The 18148-nt window shown below is 42.9% G+C and overlaps 1 protein-coding gene across 5 annotated transcripts in view; it reads right to left on the bottom strand.

Annotated features, from left to right (window-relative positions):
• KCND3 (potassium voltage-gated channel subfamily D member 3) overlaps positions 1–17830 on the bottom strand; it is a 257822-nt gene extending 239992 nt beyond the window's left edge. For 3 of the 5 annotated variants that reach the window (XM_050954305.1, XM_050954309.1, XM_050954310.1), the window contains exons 1-2: positions 16763–17212; positions 11591–12775 (exon numbers count right to left, since the gene is read on the bottom strand). In XM_050954305.1, the coding sequence (XP_050810262.1) occupies positions 11591–12699 (1109 nt within the window). In that variant the 5' untranslated portion in view covers positions 12700–12775; positions 16763–17212. The other 2 variants (XM_050954306.1, XM_050954307.1) reach the window with 2 other exon arrangements.
• Between the last annotated feature and the right edge of the window lie 318 nt (positions 17831–18148).

Raw genomic sequence — 18148 nt, 5'->3', positions numbered from 1 at the left:
AAAGCTATATCCTATTTTCAGTCTCCTGAGGAATCAGGTCCCATTTTTGGCAAGACAAAATTGGAGTTGAGAGAGAGGTGGGGCTAGTAAACTGAAAATCTCATAGAAGATTTTTGGTTTGGAAAAGGAATCTTTCAAGAGCCCACTTTGCATTCAGCAAAACACTTTGTCATGAATTTCAAAATATGCAGAACAGCTCAACTTCATGAAATTTTGCAGAATCCCCATGGGTGCTGATGCTTCTCAAAGCAGCAAAACAGTAATTCATCCCTAAGCAGTGAGAGGGAAGTCTTCTCAGCACTGACATGCCTCTGTTACCATTGAGGTCAGCAGTGAAACTCTGGAAGCAGAGTGAGGCCAATACTGACTGCTTTTGAAGGTACCATCCATAGTGTTTAAGAAGCAGCAGAGGATATTGTACCATAAGAACTCAGTTTCCCATATTGCTGAGCAGATAATTTGCCTCATGTAAACGTATCTGATTAAATCTCATTTTTGCCCATAGAGTATCTGATAAGATAGCAATTTCCTTCAATTTTTTCCACATAAATTAAGTTTATTCCTTTCTGGACTGATGACTGGCATGTCAGTGCATCAGTATTAGGCACCTGGCATGCAAAATTCAAGTTATATTTGCTTGTCATTTTTTTTTTCAGACAAATTGTCTTGAAATGTGCTGAGCTCTCCAGACACAATCTAGCAAAACACTCAAGTACATGCCTAGCTTTAAGCACAGAACAATAGAAATGTAGGGATGGAAGGGACCTCGAGAGGTCATCAAGTCCTGCCCCCTGCACTGACTCAGGGCCAAGTAAATCTAGACCATTCCTGACAGGTGTCTTTCCAATCTGGTCTTAAAAACCTCCAGTGATGGGGATTCAGCAACTTTCCTTGGAAGCCTGTTCCAGAACTTAACTACCCTTAGAAAAGTTTTTCTAATATTTAACCTAAATCTTCCTTGCTGCAGATTAAGCCCATCACTACTTGTCCTACCATCAATGGATGTGGAGAACAATTGAACGCCATCATCTTTATAACAGCCCTTCACGTATTTGAAGACTGGTAGTCGTCCCCCCATCTCTCCCTGACAAAGTCCCTGCCAATGTGGCCTAAGGGAAAATTCCTTCCTGATCTCAAATTTAGTGATAGTCTTTTTTCTCAAGACTAAAGATGCCCAGTTTTTAACATTTTTTCCCATAAGTCAGGTTTTCTAATCCTTTTATCATTTTTGTTACTCATATCCAATTTGTCCACATCTTTGCTAAACTGTGGTACCCAGAATTGGACACAGTACTCCAGCTGAGTCTTTACCAGTGCCAAGCAGAGTAGGATAATTATCTCCCATGTCTTACATACAATACTCCTTTTGGTAGACTAGCCTTTTTCACAACTGCATCACATTGACTCATTCATTTTGTGTGATTCACTATGTGGCCCAGATGCTTCAGCTGTACTACCACTTAGCTAGTTATTTCCCATTTTCTAGTTATGCAACTGATTTTTTTTCTTCCTAAGTGAAGTACTTTGCGCTTGTCTTTATGGAATTTCATATCTTTGATTCAGGACAATGCTCCATTTTCTCAGGTTGTTTTGAATTCTAATCCTGTCCCCCAAAATGCTTGCAACTCCACCCCTCTTGGTGTCATCTGCACATTTTATAAACATACATCCACTCCATTTAGCCAAGTCACTAATGGGGTGGGGGGGCGGTGTTGAACAGTATCGGATCCAGGATTGACCCCATGGGCTCCACCAGATACACCCTCCTACTTGAATGGCAAACCATTGATAACTACTCTTTAAATATGGTGTTTCAACCAGTTGTGCACTAATTTAATCTAGACCACATTTCCTTAGTTTGCTTATGAGAATGTTATTTGGGACAGTACCACAAGCCTTACTATAATCAAGAAATATCTTGATTACTGCTTCCCGTCTTGTCCACTAAGCAAGTAACCCTTTCAAAAAAGGAAATCAGGTTGGTTTGACATGATTTCTTTTTAACAAATCTATGCCGGCTATTCCTTGTACCCCATCATCCTTATCCTCATAAGCATGTGAGTATCCTCTCTGATAGCCATGAACGCTCAGCACCTTGTAAAATTGAGCTCTAAATCATTACACAAGTATTACTGGCATGAACTTGTGCGTATCATTTGAGAATTTGGTTTCTGTGGATCCACTTGAATGTTAATGAAAGAAAAATATTAAAAGGCCACAACTGAAGCAAATTCACTTTATGTTCACAGAGAATATTGGATAGTATTCATCCAGACCTTCTCTCCTACTATGCTTAGTATTTTCAGAGAGGCCGGAGACAATTAGTTATTTAACTTTTCAGTGGGAACTAAGGGTTAGGATTTCCAGCATCACCCAAATGAGTTAGAATCATTGACTTTCCACTGGGACTTGCACTCCTAACTCACATTGGCCACTTTGAAAATTCCAATCCATATTCTCTGTCCAGGTGAAGCTTGCAGATACCATGTTGCATGCAATATGAAAACATATTAGCATAGAACAGAATGTAGGCTGGGGCATGTATCTATTTGTACTAATCACTCAATGTATCCAGCTGGATCAAATTAATTAACATAAATAAGAGTGCACATTCAGGATCCTTGCACTTGAAAAAAAAATGCTGTCTTCACTGAACAGCTAAAAAAACCAACTTAATTTGGAAAAAATAGACCGCTATGGATGAAAATTGTTCTGATGTATTTAAAATCCCATTAAATGGGAATGGTACTCTACCTGCAGTATCTGTCTCCATTCAAAAACAAAATGCTACTTAAAAGTAAATAACATGTTGCTAACACAAAACAGTGCCATTTATAACAATTAAACTGCCTGAATATAGATACAAAATTGCCTGGATATTGTGCTGCAATGCTCAAGCCAGCTAGCCAAGAACTGAAGAGGCTTGTCTCCAAATATTAATACTAAGGAGCCAGAACTGTGCCCGCAGAACTGGTTTAACTGTTCTGCCATTTTGGAGGTGGATGGTCTAGGTCAGAATTTCATACAGGGAAAAGACAGGGCTGGGGCAAAATTAATATTTATTTTAATGATGTTTGACAACAGGGTGGGGAAAGGGTGAGGTTGCTGTCAGTGGTCTGTAGAGTTCCTGCATGAAGTGGGTAGCTGATGTGGAATTAATTTTGAATAGTTGTTTCCGTAATTCAGGTTGATTTAAGATGCACCCAAGAATAACACTTTCATTACAAAACCTCCTGAGTAAAATTAAAATCATGCTAAATTAAAAACAGCCTCTCTTAAACCAGGGCTGATGAGCACAGATGAGGGATGCAGGGTCAGTATAATTTGATTACTTTTGTTTTCTTCCCTGCTGCATGCAAACTGCTATTGAATCGAAAAAGATGGGTACACTTGCTATGCAAAGAGGCATACAAGTCATCCTGGATTTCTCAAAACTCTGGTACCTGATTGAGAAATAATACCACCAAAAGTACTCTTTATTATTAGTGCTCCTTCAATGAGACCACATTTTGGGGGGTTTATTTTTATTGTGTATTCCCTTATGGGCCAAAGTGGAGTCTCAGGCCTGGTCTACACTACGCAGTTAAATCGATTTAACCCTGCACCCGTCCACACAACGAAGCTCTTTATATCAATATAAAGGGCTCTTTAAACCGATTTCTGTACTCCTCCCTGATGAGGGGAGTAGAGCTGAAATCGGTATTGCCATGTCGGATTAGGGTTAGTGTGGCCGCAATTCGACGGTATTGGCCTCCAGGCAGTATCCCACAGTGCACCATTGTGACCGCTCTGGAAAGCAATCTGAACTTGGATGCACTGGCCAGGTAGACAGGAAAAGCCCCATGAACTTTTGAATTTCATTTCCTGTTTTCCCAGTGTGGAGCTCTGATCAGCACGGAGGCCATGCAGTCCCAAATCCAAAAAGAGCTCCAGCATGGACCATACGGGAGATACTGGATCTGATTTCTGTATGGGGAGACAAATCTCTTCTATCTGAGCTCTGTTACAGAAGACAAAATGAGAAAGCATTTGAAAAAATCTCCAGGCTATGATAGACAGAGTCCACAGCAGGGACTCAGCACAGTGCTGCGTGACAAGCATAATGGAAAGCCAAAGAATCAAATGGATGCTCATGGAGGGAGGGAGGGGGTACTGAAGACTCCAGTCCCACAGTCCCCGCAGTCTCTGAAAAGCATTTGCATTCTTGGCTGAGCTCCCAGTGCCTGAAGGGCCAAAAACATTTTCCTGGGTGTTTCAGGGTGTATGTATTCAATTTACACCCTTTCCCCACCCCCCCCAAAAGAAAAGGGAAAAAAATCGTTTCTCGCCTTTTTTCTATGTCACCCTATGTCTACTGCATTCTGCTGGTAGATAGGGTGCTGCAGTGCTGAACACCAGCATCCCCTTCCCGGTGGCAGACGGTGCAAAATGACTGGTATCCATCAGCAGCGGCAGCACGTGAGTGCTCCTGGCTGGCCTCGGTGAAGTCGGCCAGGTCGCCTGGGTAAAAATGGGAATGACTCCTGGTCATTCCCGGCAGACGGTACAGAAGGCTTGGTAACCATCCTCATCATAGCAGCTGGAGGCTGAGCTCCATCAGCCCCCCCCTTTCATGTCTAAAGAAGATTCTGTACTGCCTGGACTATCATAGCAACTGGAGGCTGCTGCCCCCTCATTTTATCTCACTAGAAAGTCAGCGTTTCTTATTCCTGCATTCTTTATTACTTCATCATACAAATGGGGGGACATTGCCATGTTAGCCCTGGAGGCTTGGGGGAGGAGGGAAGCAATGGGTGGAGTTGTTGCAGGGGCATTCTCTAGAATGGCATGTAGCTCATCATTTCTGTGGGATCTCTGGGGCTCTGACCCAGAGCAGCTGTGCTCTCTGGTTCTCTAGTACACTTGCCACATATTCTAGGCAGGACTGACTCTATTTTTAGGCAAAACATAAAGAAAGAAATGACCCAACGAGTCATTCCCATTTTTGTCCACACGCCCCCGGCTGACCTCAGCGAGGCCAGCCAGGAGCACCCATGATAGCAGCAGACAGTGCAAAAGGATTGATAACCGTCATCGCCAATTTCCAATTGCAAATGGTACAAAATGATTGATAACCATCATCTCATTGCCAATTTACAATGGCAGATGGTGCAATAGGGATGGTAACCATCTCTGCTACCTTGCAAAGGCAAATAAATATTGCTGTGTAGCACTGCAGTACTGCCTCTGTCAGCAGCATCCAGTATACATACGGTGACAGTGACAAAAGGCAAAACAGGCTCCATGGTTGCCATGCTATGGTGTCTGCCAGGGCAATCCAGGGAAAAAGGGCACGAAATGATTGTCTGCCATTGCTTTCACGGAGGAAGGATTGAGTGACGACATTTACCCAGAATCACCCGCGACACTTCTTTTGCCCCATCATGCATTGGGATCTTAACCCAGAATTCCAGTGGGCAGGGGAGACTGCGGGAACTATGGGATAGCTACGGGATAGCTACCCACAGTGCAATGCTCTGGAAATCGACGCTAGCCTTGGTATATGGATGCACAATGCCGAATTAATGTGCTTACTGTGGCCGCATGCACTCGACTTTATACAAATCTGTTTTAAAAAAAACAGTTTCTGTAAAATCGGAATAATCCCGTAGCGTAGACATGCCCTCTGTTAGCCGAATGTCGTTCTGCAGTGACATCACTGGAGATACAATGTGGTAGCTGAGATTTATTAGCATTAACTTCCCACCTCTTGTATGGTTTTCAAGGGAAGCCCCAGTTGACACCTACAAAACCCAAATGATCTGATCCAAAGTCCAGTGCAATCAACGGAAAACCCTGATTTATTTCATAAGCTTTGAGTCAGGAGTTAAATATTCAATAGTACAGCTGGTGGATTCTGATGGATGCACCTAGAAAAGGCAACCATCAGAGCAGGAATGTAGTGCTTGGACATACCCAGAATGAATACATGTAGGCTGGAAATCAGAAGATGGTTTTTAACCATTGGAAGAGTTAAGTTCTGGAATAGCTTCCCAATGGGAGTTGTGGGGTACACAATCTGATTAGTTTTATGATGGAGTATCAGCCAGTCACCTGCCAGTCCCCCCACAGCAGTAATCTTTTTATCTCCTTCCTCTGAAGCTTGTGAGATGGCTACAGCTGGACATGGTGCACTGGACAGGCCAGTGCTCTGAGGTGGCACTGAGAATTCTCTCAGGAGCTTGGCAGGTACGTCTTGCTCACCTGCTCAGTCTGATCACTAAATTTGGGATCAGTAAGGAATTTCCCCCTACGTTTCATTGGCAGGGTAGGAGATGGTTAAACTTCCTCTACAGCATGCAGTACAAGTCACTTTCTAGGATCATTTAGGTATATTTGACCAAATCAGTTCCCTGTTTCTGCAGGAGCCATGGGCTTTGGTGCACCTCAGTGTCCCCTATTCTCTGCCTGTAGCACACAATATTTTGTCTTCTAAGGGCTGTGATGCTTGGATCTAATTCTGGTTGTTGTGCTTAGTGTGTGGGTAGCAATGTTGGCCTGTGACAGGCAGGAGATCCGATTAGATGAGACATTGGTCTCTTCTGCCCTTAAACTCTGTGAGCCCACTTCATGGTGGGTGTAGTGCACATGAAGCATTCGGTAGCAGCAGCCAGAAAATTAAAAAGTTACGCACTCAAACTTACTTTAGTGGGACCAAATCCTTATCGCTCTATCAAAGTCAATGGAGACATACCAACATAAAACTGGTGTTACAGAGCAGAAAATCAGGGCTGTGAATTTAACATCCATCTTTATGGGGATGGAGGTGGGGAAAGGATGTAGGGTTTTTTTTTTCAAATAAAAACTGGACCACCTCTATTCATTACCAAGGGACAAAAGGAGGTGCAAGGTCCTAGCAGGTGTAAAGTGGTGTAACTTTGGCTTCCATGGAACTACTTTGACTTACATCAGTTGAGGATCTGATCTAGCTTTCTTCAGTAGTATTAATGCTTGTCAACTAGAACACATGTTAATGCTTTTCAAAGCCTGGCTTGGTTGGTTTGTTTTTTAAATAAACCTTCCTAGTCATCTAAAGTGAGCTTATAGTTGAATGTTTTACTAACATGAGAAGTTCTTGCGCATTCTAAATTCACTTTATATACCAATCTGTTAACAATGAGTTTCCAAGATTGTGAAATTACTCAATTACCTGAATTGAATGGGCAAAAGAAGGGATTTTTCTTTGCTAATTCTTTTTTTTAAACACATGATTTCTTCTGGTCAAAACCTATTTCAAATGCTAATTATAATTTTAAATGCAACTGAGCAAATTATAAAGTGCTTTATAAAAACTCTGAGCGCTGTTCAGAGGCAAGCAGCTAACTGGCACATCACTAACGTGGGCAAAACGCTGGCATATGCCACATACTAGATATTTTGACTGGGATTTTTGGCGACATCAGTCAGGTAGGGAATTGCAAATACACTAATTAGGAACAAATTCATTCCCAGTAGAGCCAAATGACTTCTAACTTCAGTGCACCTGGGAAAGAGAAATCCTCAGAGGCTTTGCACGGTTCAGCTGTAGTAATGTAGTCTGAGGCAAGAAATCAAAAAATAAATTGTAAATAGAAAACAAGAACAAAGAAGCAATTTCTCCATGTCCCTCCCTGCAATGCCTTAAAAATCAATGGCCATTAGACAGGATGGGAAGGGGTGGTGTCTCTAGCCTCTGTTTGCCAAAGCTGGAAATGGGCAACAGGGGATGGGTCACTTGTTGGCCTGTTCTGTTCATTCCCTCTGAAGCACCTGGCACGGGCCACTGTCAGAAGACAGGATACTGGGCTAGAGGGACCATTGGTCTGACCCAGTATGGTGGTTCTTATGTTGTTGTTGTTGTTTGTTTCTAAATAGCCTAATCATTTTTTAACTTCAAGAACTCAAACCAAGAATCCATGTCTCTCATCCTTGGGTGTCTTAGGGGGAAGAGGCAGAAAGTTGCCTGTACGAGCTGTCTTAAATCTTCCAGATGTACACCTCACTATAGATGGATTCTCAAGTGGAATAGAGAATATGGACAATTGGGGGACATAGCTAGGGCACCCCACACCTCTACAATACATGGCTATTGGAACGGCTCTAGCAGCCAGAGGCAACTTAGAACAGCCTGCAAACTGTATGGAATGTGCATTATCAATATCATTCAATCTTAATAGCATTTATCTCATAGCTTAAAACTGGGTTATCCTATTTTCCCCCACCACCCAAAAAAAACCCACAACCCAGTATTGCTTTAGCAAAATAAACTAAGGCAGTTCTGTCCCAGCCTCATTTGGGTATTTGGGTACATAGCAGCCATCTAGAAAATATGGGTAAGATTTGCATACATGGATGCTGAATGGAATTTGGGATTTCAAGTTAGGTACCTAAACTGAGAAGTTGGTGGTTTTTTCTGCAAGGGAGCATTGCATAACTAGACAACATTATGTCAAAGTAGTAGCAACCTGAGGTTCACGTTATGAAGTGCCAGCAGAACATGATACTGACTGTTTCCAGTAGTTTAAGTAGACTGATACCAAAGGAGGCCCCTTCACTCCAGAAGCCAAAGATAAGGGGGCACAGGCTTCACTGCGGGGCCGCATTGTACCCCAAGCAATGGAGAGGAGCAGGAGCTCCCTTCCGCTTTTATCAGAGGACTGGGAGCTGTGATGGATAATCTCGGTCAAAGTTTCAGTGTGGAAGGTAGAGATGAGCTGAAACCCATGGATTCATCTCTAACTTCACTTTGTGTGTGCATGAAATAATATTCACAGATGTGTTGCAATGGTTGTGCCTGCCATCCGCTAGCCAGAAACTGGAGCTGACATGTCCAAGGGGCCTTGTCTTATTCCAGGCCTTGCTGTGTATGCATCTTGCAAGTCACCACAGCTGAAAGTTGAACAGTGTCCTAAAGACTGCTTCCCCAAATGAGCCCCAAAGGTGCTTTCTGAAGCTGATCCAGAAGGAGTTCTGCAGAGCATGTCTTGGGTGAAAGTTGCTCTTTGAGCTACACAGAGTAATGACTCCTTTCTCTCTAGCACAAGACCTAGGCAATCAATTGTAAAGCAACAGAGGTTGTTGGGTCTCAGATGCCATTAAGTCATGTTATAAACAAGACGATGATAGATGGGGTGAGAGCACAGATTTCTGTCCTCAAGATGTCATCCAGTGTTTTGATCTCATAAGATATGACACAATGCTTTAAAAACGATATCACAGTAATTCAGCTAATAGTTTGTGCTAGCACAAACTATTTCAATTCAAATCTACACAAAAAACAATAATGCTTTATCTCTTTGGTAATATTTTACACACAGCTCCTGCTGCTTAAATAGATCTTTCCTTCTAAAACTTACAAAGTCCCATTTCAATCTCTGTAATTTTTTTATTCTTATCAGCCAGTTTAAAGCACTCATTCAGCTATAATTTCTATGATTACTGTAGACTGAGAACACTTAAAAGTATTCAGAAAGTCTGTTTTGACTATCATTATATGCAGAAGGAAAAGGCCATTTCATTCAGATGAACAAAACTCATTATACTATAAAACCTTATGTACATTTTGTCATAAAGTAGTTCATGTTAGGGAAGGCAAAGAAATGCAGAGTACATGTACCAGATACATGTGTGTAATTTTAAAATTCCAAAACAAAACACGCCACTACACCCAATTCTCATGGGAACAGGATGAGAGAAGAAATACATGACTGATATTAGTCATCTTGTTTAATGCAGTACTGGAAGGCACTCAGATACTATGGTGAAGAGCACAGTATAAGAAATTCTATAGAGTAGAATATACAAAGCCATCATTTCAAAATTGGGAGCTGAAAGTTATATACCTAAATATAGTTTTAGGTGCTTAAATGGTCATCTTATTACATTGAACTCAATGGGGGAAAGATGCTCAGAACCTTTGAAAATAAGGCCACTTTTATTTAAATGCCTAAGAATGGATTGAGGAGCCCAACTTTTGTCACCAAAGTTTGAAATTTTGGCCTGATGGGTATAACTACAGCTTGCGTAGACGTACTCCAGCTAGCTTTATCCTTGGTAGATTATGAAGAGCTGTGAAGATACAGCCGCACAGGCATCACCATGGGCTGGCTACATGAGCAATTACTTGGAGTTCAGGGTGGACTTGTCTAGCCCTCAGTAGAACTCAGGCTGCCCTGGCTTCACTGCTCCAGTACCTGAGGTAAAGAGATTAGATCCCGCTTGAGTACATCTCCACGAGCTGTAGTCATTTCCCGGGAATGCAGCGTAGATGTACTGATAGACTACTGTGACTCTCAAGAAGGGGGAAAAGTCTACTTTGGTTCCTCTGGCATCATTCTGTTTGCAGATATGTTTTACATTCTTTACTTTTGCAAAAAAAATCCAGAGTTTACAAATGCCTCATGTCATGTGCTTTCCTGACAGCTGAATTATAATAATTTAAAAGTGTTATTATTTGTACTTAATAGGCAGAGGGAAGTGTTTTAAACGCGAAAGCAGTTCAGTGGGAAATCTGGTCACCAGAATATAAAAGAGAATTCTCTAACGCCAAATATTAAAAACTCTGAATTTTCCAATAGGAAACATCTCCCTAAGTACAAGTAAACTGAGCATATGAGTGTGAATTATGAAAAAAGATTGCTTTAGTTTATGCAGTTTTAGCCCCTGGAAGCAGCAACCTGTAAAAGCTTACTTTATTTGATATAATCCTGTCAGAGGATTTGGCTATTCTTCATTTCCCTTTATGAAGGTTTCCGTTCTGAGCACCAGAAACACAAATCTGTAACTTTAGCAGAAACAGCTGTAATATCAACAGGAAAGAAGTTAAATATGAGCAAGAGTCCTCCAGGCTATATTTCCCATGCTTGTCAGATCACATTGGCACCTCTCTGTATGATCTCTTCAAACATTGCAACTGCTACAGCATTATTTTTATGATTCTTAAACTCGCAAGTAGACACAGCAAAGAGGGCCATTCCCTGTTCCGTTAACAAACCATGTCCTGTAGATCACTGAATACCTTCAGTAAGGCAATTATCTGTAACGCCTGCATGAGTTAGCAAACCTGTAATGCCCATTTGCAAGCAGTCAGATACATGATAGTAAATCTTACTTTTGTAAAAAGACAAAATAAATCCCAATGATTTTGTTTAAACCCTTCAGGTTGATCAAATGTGTGTCTGAATAAAAAATATAGGTCTTAGTTCTCAACTGCTTTGCACCTTGTGTCATTACATTCACCTCTGCAGAGAGAATGCAGAGTAGTTGTGGAAAGCTACCAGACCATAACATCAGGGCCTGATTCTCCACAGCCTTGCTTCTTGCACTCTACTTTGCACCTGTGCAAAGTATTTGCAAGGTGGGTATAAGTGCTCATAGTGTTTTGCAGTCACTTTGCACAGGTGTAAATGCAGACAGGCTATACCTGGGAGAGGAGAATTAGGTCCGTAATAGCCCCCCCCCAGCCTCTGGAACAAATACCAAAGAAACCAATACTTAACCTCACAAAGTAATCAAACTCCAGCGACCACTGTGAGTTTGCCTATTGACTGACACAAGAAAATGCAACACTTACCCAAGGGTTGTCATGGTTACAATAGTGTACCAAAAAGAAGCTGGTATGCTGGTGAATTTGCTGGCTGAAGACCCTTTCTCTGCATAAAACATCACAGTAGCAAAGATGATGATTGCCATAGTGAGGGAAAAGAGAAGAAAGCCAAGCTCCGAGGCACAGCTCTTCAGAGTGTAACCCAGGATTCTTAAGCCTTGGGAATGGCGTGAGAACTTGAAAATCCTGAAAACCCTGAAAACCCTTAGTGTCACAAAGGCTCCACTGACGTCCTCGTTGTTAGTCATCACCAAGCCAATGTAATAGGGCATGATGGCCACCACATCAATGATGCTCATGACACTCCTCATGAACCTGTAGCGACTCGGGGCTGCGAAGAGCCTCATAAGGTACTCGACAGTGAAAATCATAACGCAAGCTGTGTCCAAGCAGAAGAAAGCCACAGCATACCTCTCCCCACATGGAAGCTCCTTGTTCCCAGGCACTGTGCCACATGGAACGGTTTCTACCACATTAGTGATCACTGAGACGGCAATAAAGAAGCCAGTGACATAGTAGAACACTAAGGCTAAGGTGCTGGTATGGGGGTTTTCGAAGGCTCGCCACATGGTCTGCCGGAGGTTCAAAGATGGCATGGACCCTTCTTGGTTGTTCTCTGAGTCATTGTCATCCATCAGCCGCTCAGCGTTTTCCCGCTTCCTGTCTTTGTACTCTTCATAGCAGCAGTCTCCAATGATTTCAGGTAGGATCCCATAGAAGGCAAGCTCCTCATCATAGGCAGAGATGCACTCATATCTTGGGTAATGCAGCTTGCCAGTTCTGTAAAAGTTTAAAATGCACCTAAAGACTTCAGGGTCCCGGTCGAAAAAGTATTCCTTGGTGTCTTCATTGAAGAAGAACTCCTTTTCAGTGCTGCCCAGGAGCGTGTCTGGGTACCTCTCCAGTGTAGTCCTCCACGTCTGGAAGCGCCTCCCACTCACATTCAGAATGATCAGCTCATCCTGCCTCTTGTTTTTCTCAGTTGGGGCCAATGGCATAGGGCAGTTAGCCACTGGCATCCATCCTATGGCAGCGGCCCTGGCAAAGGGCAACCATGCTGCTACGCCTGCCGCCATGATGGCTCCAGGCCTCAATATGGGAGAAGACCGTTCTTCTGCTTCTAAAAGGAGTCTGGAGTCAGATCAGTTCCATCTAAAAATATAATATAAAAACAGTCAATGGGGGATGCTTTGCCTTCATTATTTGTTTCTAAAAGACAATATTAAAACAAGCTGGATAAGCACATAGGAGCTTTGACAACCAAGAAACTAAGCTGTTATAGCCTTCCATTTAGGAGAATAATCATTAAAAGATGCACTTGATCCATGTGGGAAGGTTATGGCATTATTATAGATTGAAATTTTGACTGGCAAATGATTCCTCTTTAAAAGTAGCATAAACATGCTAATTTAACTTCCTTACAAACAAGAATAATTCATGATTCCACAGGTGTAATCATATGTTCATCTCTCTACTTACAGCTGTCAAAAAAGAACTGGGAACTCTGATGAAAAATGCTGGGAGTTCACCAAGTGGAATTACTTATTACCAAAAACCCTAAATAGATCAAGTTGAACTTCTGTTAAGCAATAAACAACCCTCCAACTACAGTGAAACTTGCACTAAGGACTATGCCAGTTGGTAACCCTCATCTCAAAAAACAAATTAAAATCTTCCATGGTTTGCAGTACAATTTTGTTCAACCTTAGGTAGAAACCTCTGGTAGGCTACGGATTTCTTTGATGGTCCCATGAGTGGTTGCTTGAGACAGGTTTTATGGTACTGAAATATTGCACTGCTCCAATGAGCAAGAGGAAAATTCACATTCTTCTGGTATGGGCCTTGGGAACATTGTTCAGGATGTGTGAGCTTCAGAGGTGTCTGTGGTGGGGTGTGTGAAAAGGAGCCCGCTGAGGTTTAAACTATTAACTGTGTCTGATCAAGGCAGAGAAGAGCAAACTGGATTAAGCATCCAAACAAAACCTTGTCGTCTTTTTTTTTTTTTACCAGAATGTTACCTTGACTGTCTAACAAAGGCAAACGTGTCTTAACCAAAGGGTGGAGTGCATTCACTATAATTGCCATTATTAGTGGCCCATCTAATGGAGGAAAAATATCCCAAACTCAGATCCTCTGCTGGTGTAAATTGGCATAGCTCTATTGAAGTCAATGCAACTACACTGATTTATAACAATTTAGAATCTAGCCCTGAATTTTTTTGTTCCTTTCTATAGTCAAGCTTCTTGCTTTATTTAACCTTTTTTGTCATTTGTCCATGCTTTCATTTCCTTAATGTTTCTAACACTATCATACAAATATTTGGTGAAAGGTGTCACACTATAGAAGCAATACTAGGGGGCCTACCCAAAGTCTGTTAAGTCAATGGAAAGACCCCCATTGACTTCAGTAGCCACTGGGGCAAGCCCTGGAAGCTTCCTTAAGGTAAATAGTATTATTCTATTTAATTCTACTACAAAGTATCTTAATTCTGTGCATAGTTCCATTCCAGTTACTGGGGCAGTGGCATTATTGAGCTCAACAGGTCATCAAAATACTGACTGAAAAACAGTAGTGGTTTCACCACAGGTTGATTCTGACTAAACTGCTCACAGAAGATGCTTTTCTTGTGTAGTAAGCATTAATATGCTTCATTTTAATACAAAGCATCTTGCTGTCCAATTTTGTTTCTAAAAAGAAGTTTGATAATTAGGATGTGTAGAATAAACTATAGTGATGCTGTTCCTGGAAGGATGCTGTCTGTACGGTAAAGGCACGAGAACCCCTATCCCACATTATTTTATTATGCAGGGTTTGTTCAGCATTACGATGCATTCTTTTGTTCCCTTATTCTAAAAAGTGAATTAGTTCTGTAGAAAGGTGACATGGGCACCTTCGAAGACTGGGGTCCTTTGTTTATCCCCAGAACAGGCACAGCACAACAGTATAAACTTCATTCACATTGCTTCAGAAATGTGCCTCAATTCCCAGCCAAAGAGACAACCTCTAAGGACCCGTCCACCAAAGCTGCCACTTTCTATTGATGGCAATGGTGGATTTTGTGATGGGAAACTAAAACTAAAGAGAGGCCACCAAGGCTACCAAAGCCTTTCTTAGCTAGTACAATGCCATGGGATGGTAACAACTTCACTCATTATCCAGCTGAGTTAAATGGTGGGTAAGTAACCAGGAGATCTGGACTACATATCCCCTTACCTCTTCCCTAAGCAATATAGACCCCTTCTATGTATTATTATTTTTACCTAGAAAAGGTCTTATTGACACTGAGGTCATCCAGCTGGAAATGTATAGAACATCCCTGGATTTTTGCAGTAACACTGCTTGGAATCCTGACTTTCTCTCAAGTCCAATGGGGCACCTCCTTACAAACCTCATACCCACCCCTGGGTGTGAGTGCCAGGTCACATCACTTTGCAGCCAAAGGCACTATAAGTGCTTAAATAGTTAAGATAACACTGATAACCTTTGTAAGCCATTAATGAGTTAAAACATTTGTTTTATTTTTTTTAAAAGTCCTTCCAGGCTGGCTGTGTATATGGAGAAATTTTAAACTGCCACTATCTGAAATGGCCAAGAAATTAAAACACATGAGGTGGCTGAGTATCTGTCCATAAAGGTTGATTACTCAATTACTGTATCTCAGGGGCCTCTTCAGCAGATGGACTTAGAAGTTCCTAATGTATGTGCTCAGGGGTTTACTTTTCAGTTGTATTATGTCAGTAGCAAAATTTCTTATCATAGATACACAAAGCGATGGAGTCCTTTTTAAAGATTCAAAAACAAAAGTTGTTTTGTGGTCAATTTTCAAGAGTGCATTTGTGTAAAGGAGGTGATGTGAGAAGTTGGGGGAAGGTGAAGTAGCTTCATCACTGAGGAATGGCTTCTTTTTGTCAGATTTTCAATCAACAATACCATCAGTGAGTAAAGAGGAGAGAGAGGTTGTGAACTATGCACACTAAGTCCATAACGATAAGATATAAAACATCAGATTTGTTAATACCTTCATCTTGCTGCAAATTTCCTGAGGTTCTAATGGAAATACTTGAGTTCTTATAATAGCAAGGAATGAGCTGGTAGAAATATTTTGCACAAGCCACACTATTCATTAAAGTAAAAGAAACATATATATATATATATAAGCATATTATTGTATATACATACTGGCATACTTTGCTTATATAAGTAAACACACATCACATACGTGTTTATATGTATTTCAATTCTTCTGTAGCTAACTTTTATGTATAATTTGAAAGAAACTAGTTAGTAAAGATTAGTGGTGGCATTTACAAAAGCTTCTCTATAAGATGAAAGGATTTGGCTCTTTTGACTTACCCTAATGTCAACATTATGGAAGCACCAGCCTTTGTTTTCCCTAAGTAACTGCCCTGCCACCCAAACTGTATAAATAAAACTGCAAGCAAAGCCTCTTATTTTCTAAAAATAACCTTTTCCTCGAGCATGCAGCTTGCTGATATATCTTTACTGGATGATTTTATTCCAATTTCAAACACAAAACCAGCAGCACTCTAGGATCAATAATGCATTGGAGGAGAATGGTGTAGAACAAGTTTGTCTTCTTACCCAAAGGGTGTGTGGGGAAAGGAATAACCAGTGGCTTGTCCTATTAACTGCTGCCAGCAATGTCAATCTTAAGAGATGCCTCTGGCCATTCTTGTGTTAAAAAACTGCATACTCTCATGGTGTTTTCTATGACAGAAGCAGATCTGATAACTTTAACGAAATGATAAGCTCTGAGTTTCACGATGAGACACGGATAACTGGCGCAGAGAGGAGAGAAATAACCCTCGGCTTGCTGTGCCTTTCCTCGTTTTTTACCCTTTTTGGGGGCTAGGCTCAAGCAGCAAAGATCTTTTCATTTAAAATGCAAAATATGCCACTCAAAGCTTCAGCATCCTCTTTCAACTATATGCTCCTCTCCCACCCATCAAATAATAAAACTACCCGCTCATGTTTGCAACTGATCAGTCAGCGAGAGATTTACAGCAAAAGCATGGAAAGCTACAGCAACAGGCTTAGCATAAACGCATGGAAACTTCTACCCTTCCACCCCCGACCAAACGAAAAGCCCCATCTTGCTGGCTCACAGCAATGCCTTACCTTGCAAGGAAAGAAACTCTCATTCCCAAAATGCAGGGACTGGTCTAGGGGCCGTTGGGAAAACAATCCTCAGGGTAAAGAGTGAATTGTGCTGTCTGCCTCTCAAATCTTTCTAAATGCAGTCAGGAGTAATCAAAAAGTATAATCAGCCCTGGGGAAGTAGAGAGAAATGACTAAACAGCGTCTCCCTTGTTATTGCTGAGGTTGAGTGAGTCTCTGTCTTCCTTCCTCCCCCCTAAGCTTATTTGTTTTTGGGGAGGGGGTGTTCTTTTTTGCATGTCCTTCAAATCCAGCTTTGCTCTTGCTGCCTGGTCAAGCTGGAAATGGTACCCAGTTGCTGAAGAATCCGCTCTCTTAGCTGGAGCAGGGATGACGGACTGAGCCTGGAGTCCCCCCTCCCTCCTCTCGCTCTCTCTGAGTCCCAGAGAAGCAGGCTGTAAAACAAGATGCTGGAGAGAGGCGGTGTGAGCTACCAGAGAGACACCAGCAAATGGAGTCATTAAATACACACCAGTCCTGACACCGCATGCTAATAGGCCCAGCACGAGGGGTGGGGGAGGTATGTGGAGGAACTTTAGCGTTACCTGTTAGAGCTTTTCCAGTTTGTTACCAGATGAGCCTGTCCCCTTCCCCATCCCTGCCGCACAGGGGTCTCTTCGGAACAAAAAATAAACTCTCTCTTTCATCGCCTCTCTCAGGAAGGTGGGGGAGAGGGGCCAAATCTTTCTTGGACGCTCCCCCGCCCCCCTTTATCAATGGAAACACCCGATCTTGCCCTGCCAGTAGGGCAGCTGCAGCGGGTGACTCATGCTCCGCACCAAGAGGTAGGGTCCTTCCCCAAAGCGGGGCCAATACCTACATGAAAGAGAGGGGCTCGGCGGCCCTGCCATGGTGCGTCATCTCCCCCGGAGCCGCCGAGTGTACTTAAGCCAGGAGGCAGGAGTTCATTTGCCGCAGCCCCCATCCGCGCCAGCAGCCCGGGAGTGCCCGCAAAGGAAGCGGGCGGGCCGCAGACTCTCGCTCTAGCGGCACTTCTTTCCCCAGCATCTTGTCTCCACCTTTCAGAGAGCGCGGGGGCAGGCTGGGAAGTGCTGTCCCCTCCCAGCCGAGAGGGCAGGGCTGCCCCTCCCCTCCCTTCCCCGCCTGACCTGGCCTTCCCTGGGCAGGATCCGCGGTGCCCTGCCCTGCCCTGCCCTGCCCTGCGCGGCCGGACTCTCCCCCTGCGCCGGGTGCAGGGCGCTACCTCGGCCATCCAGCCGCTGCCGGCATGGGGCAGCGGGCGGCGTGTGCGCCCTAGGGGTGGGGTCCCCAGCCCAGCCGGGCGCGGGGCGCAGGGGCTCGGGCAGGCGCAGCTGCAGGCAGCCCCCGGGCTCGGGCAGCCGGAGG

The sequence above is a fragment of the Gopherus flavomarginatus genome, chromosome 5 (genome assembly GCF_025201925.1).
Source record: "Gopherus flavomarginatus isolate rGopFla2 chromosome 5, rGopFla2.mat.asm, whole genome shotgun sequence".
Lineage (NCBI taxonomy): Eukaryota > Metazoa > Chordata > Testudines > Testudinidae > Gopherus > Gopherus flavomarginatus.
The sequence above is the reverse complement of the archived record's forward strand: the minus strand, read 5'-3'. Positions and strand labels throughout refer to the sequence as shown.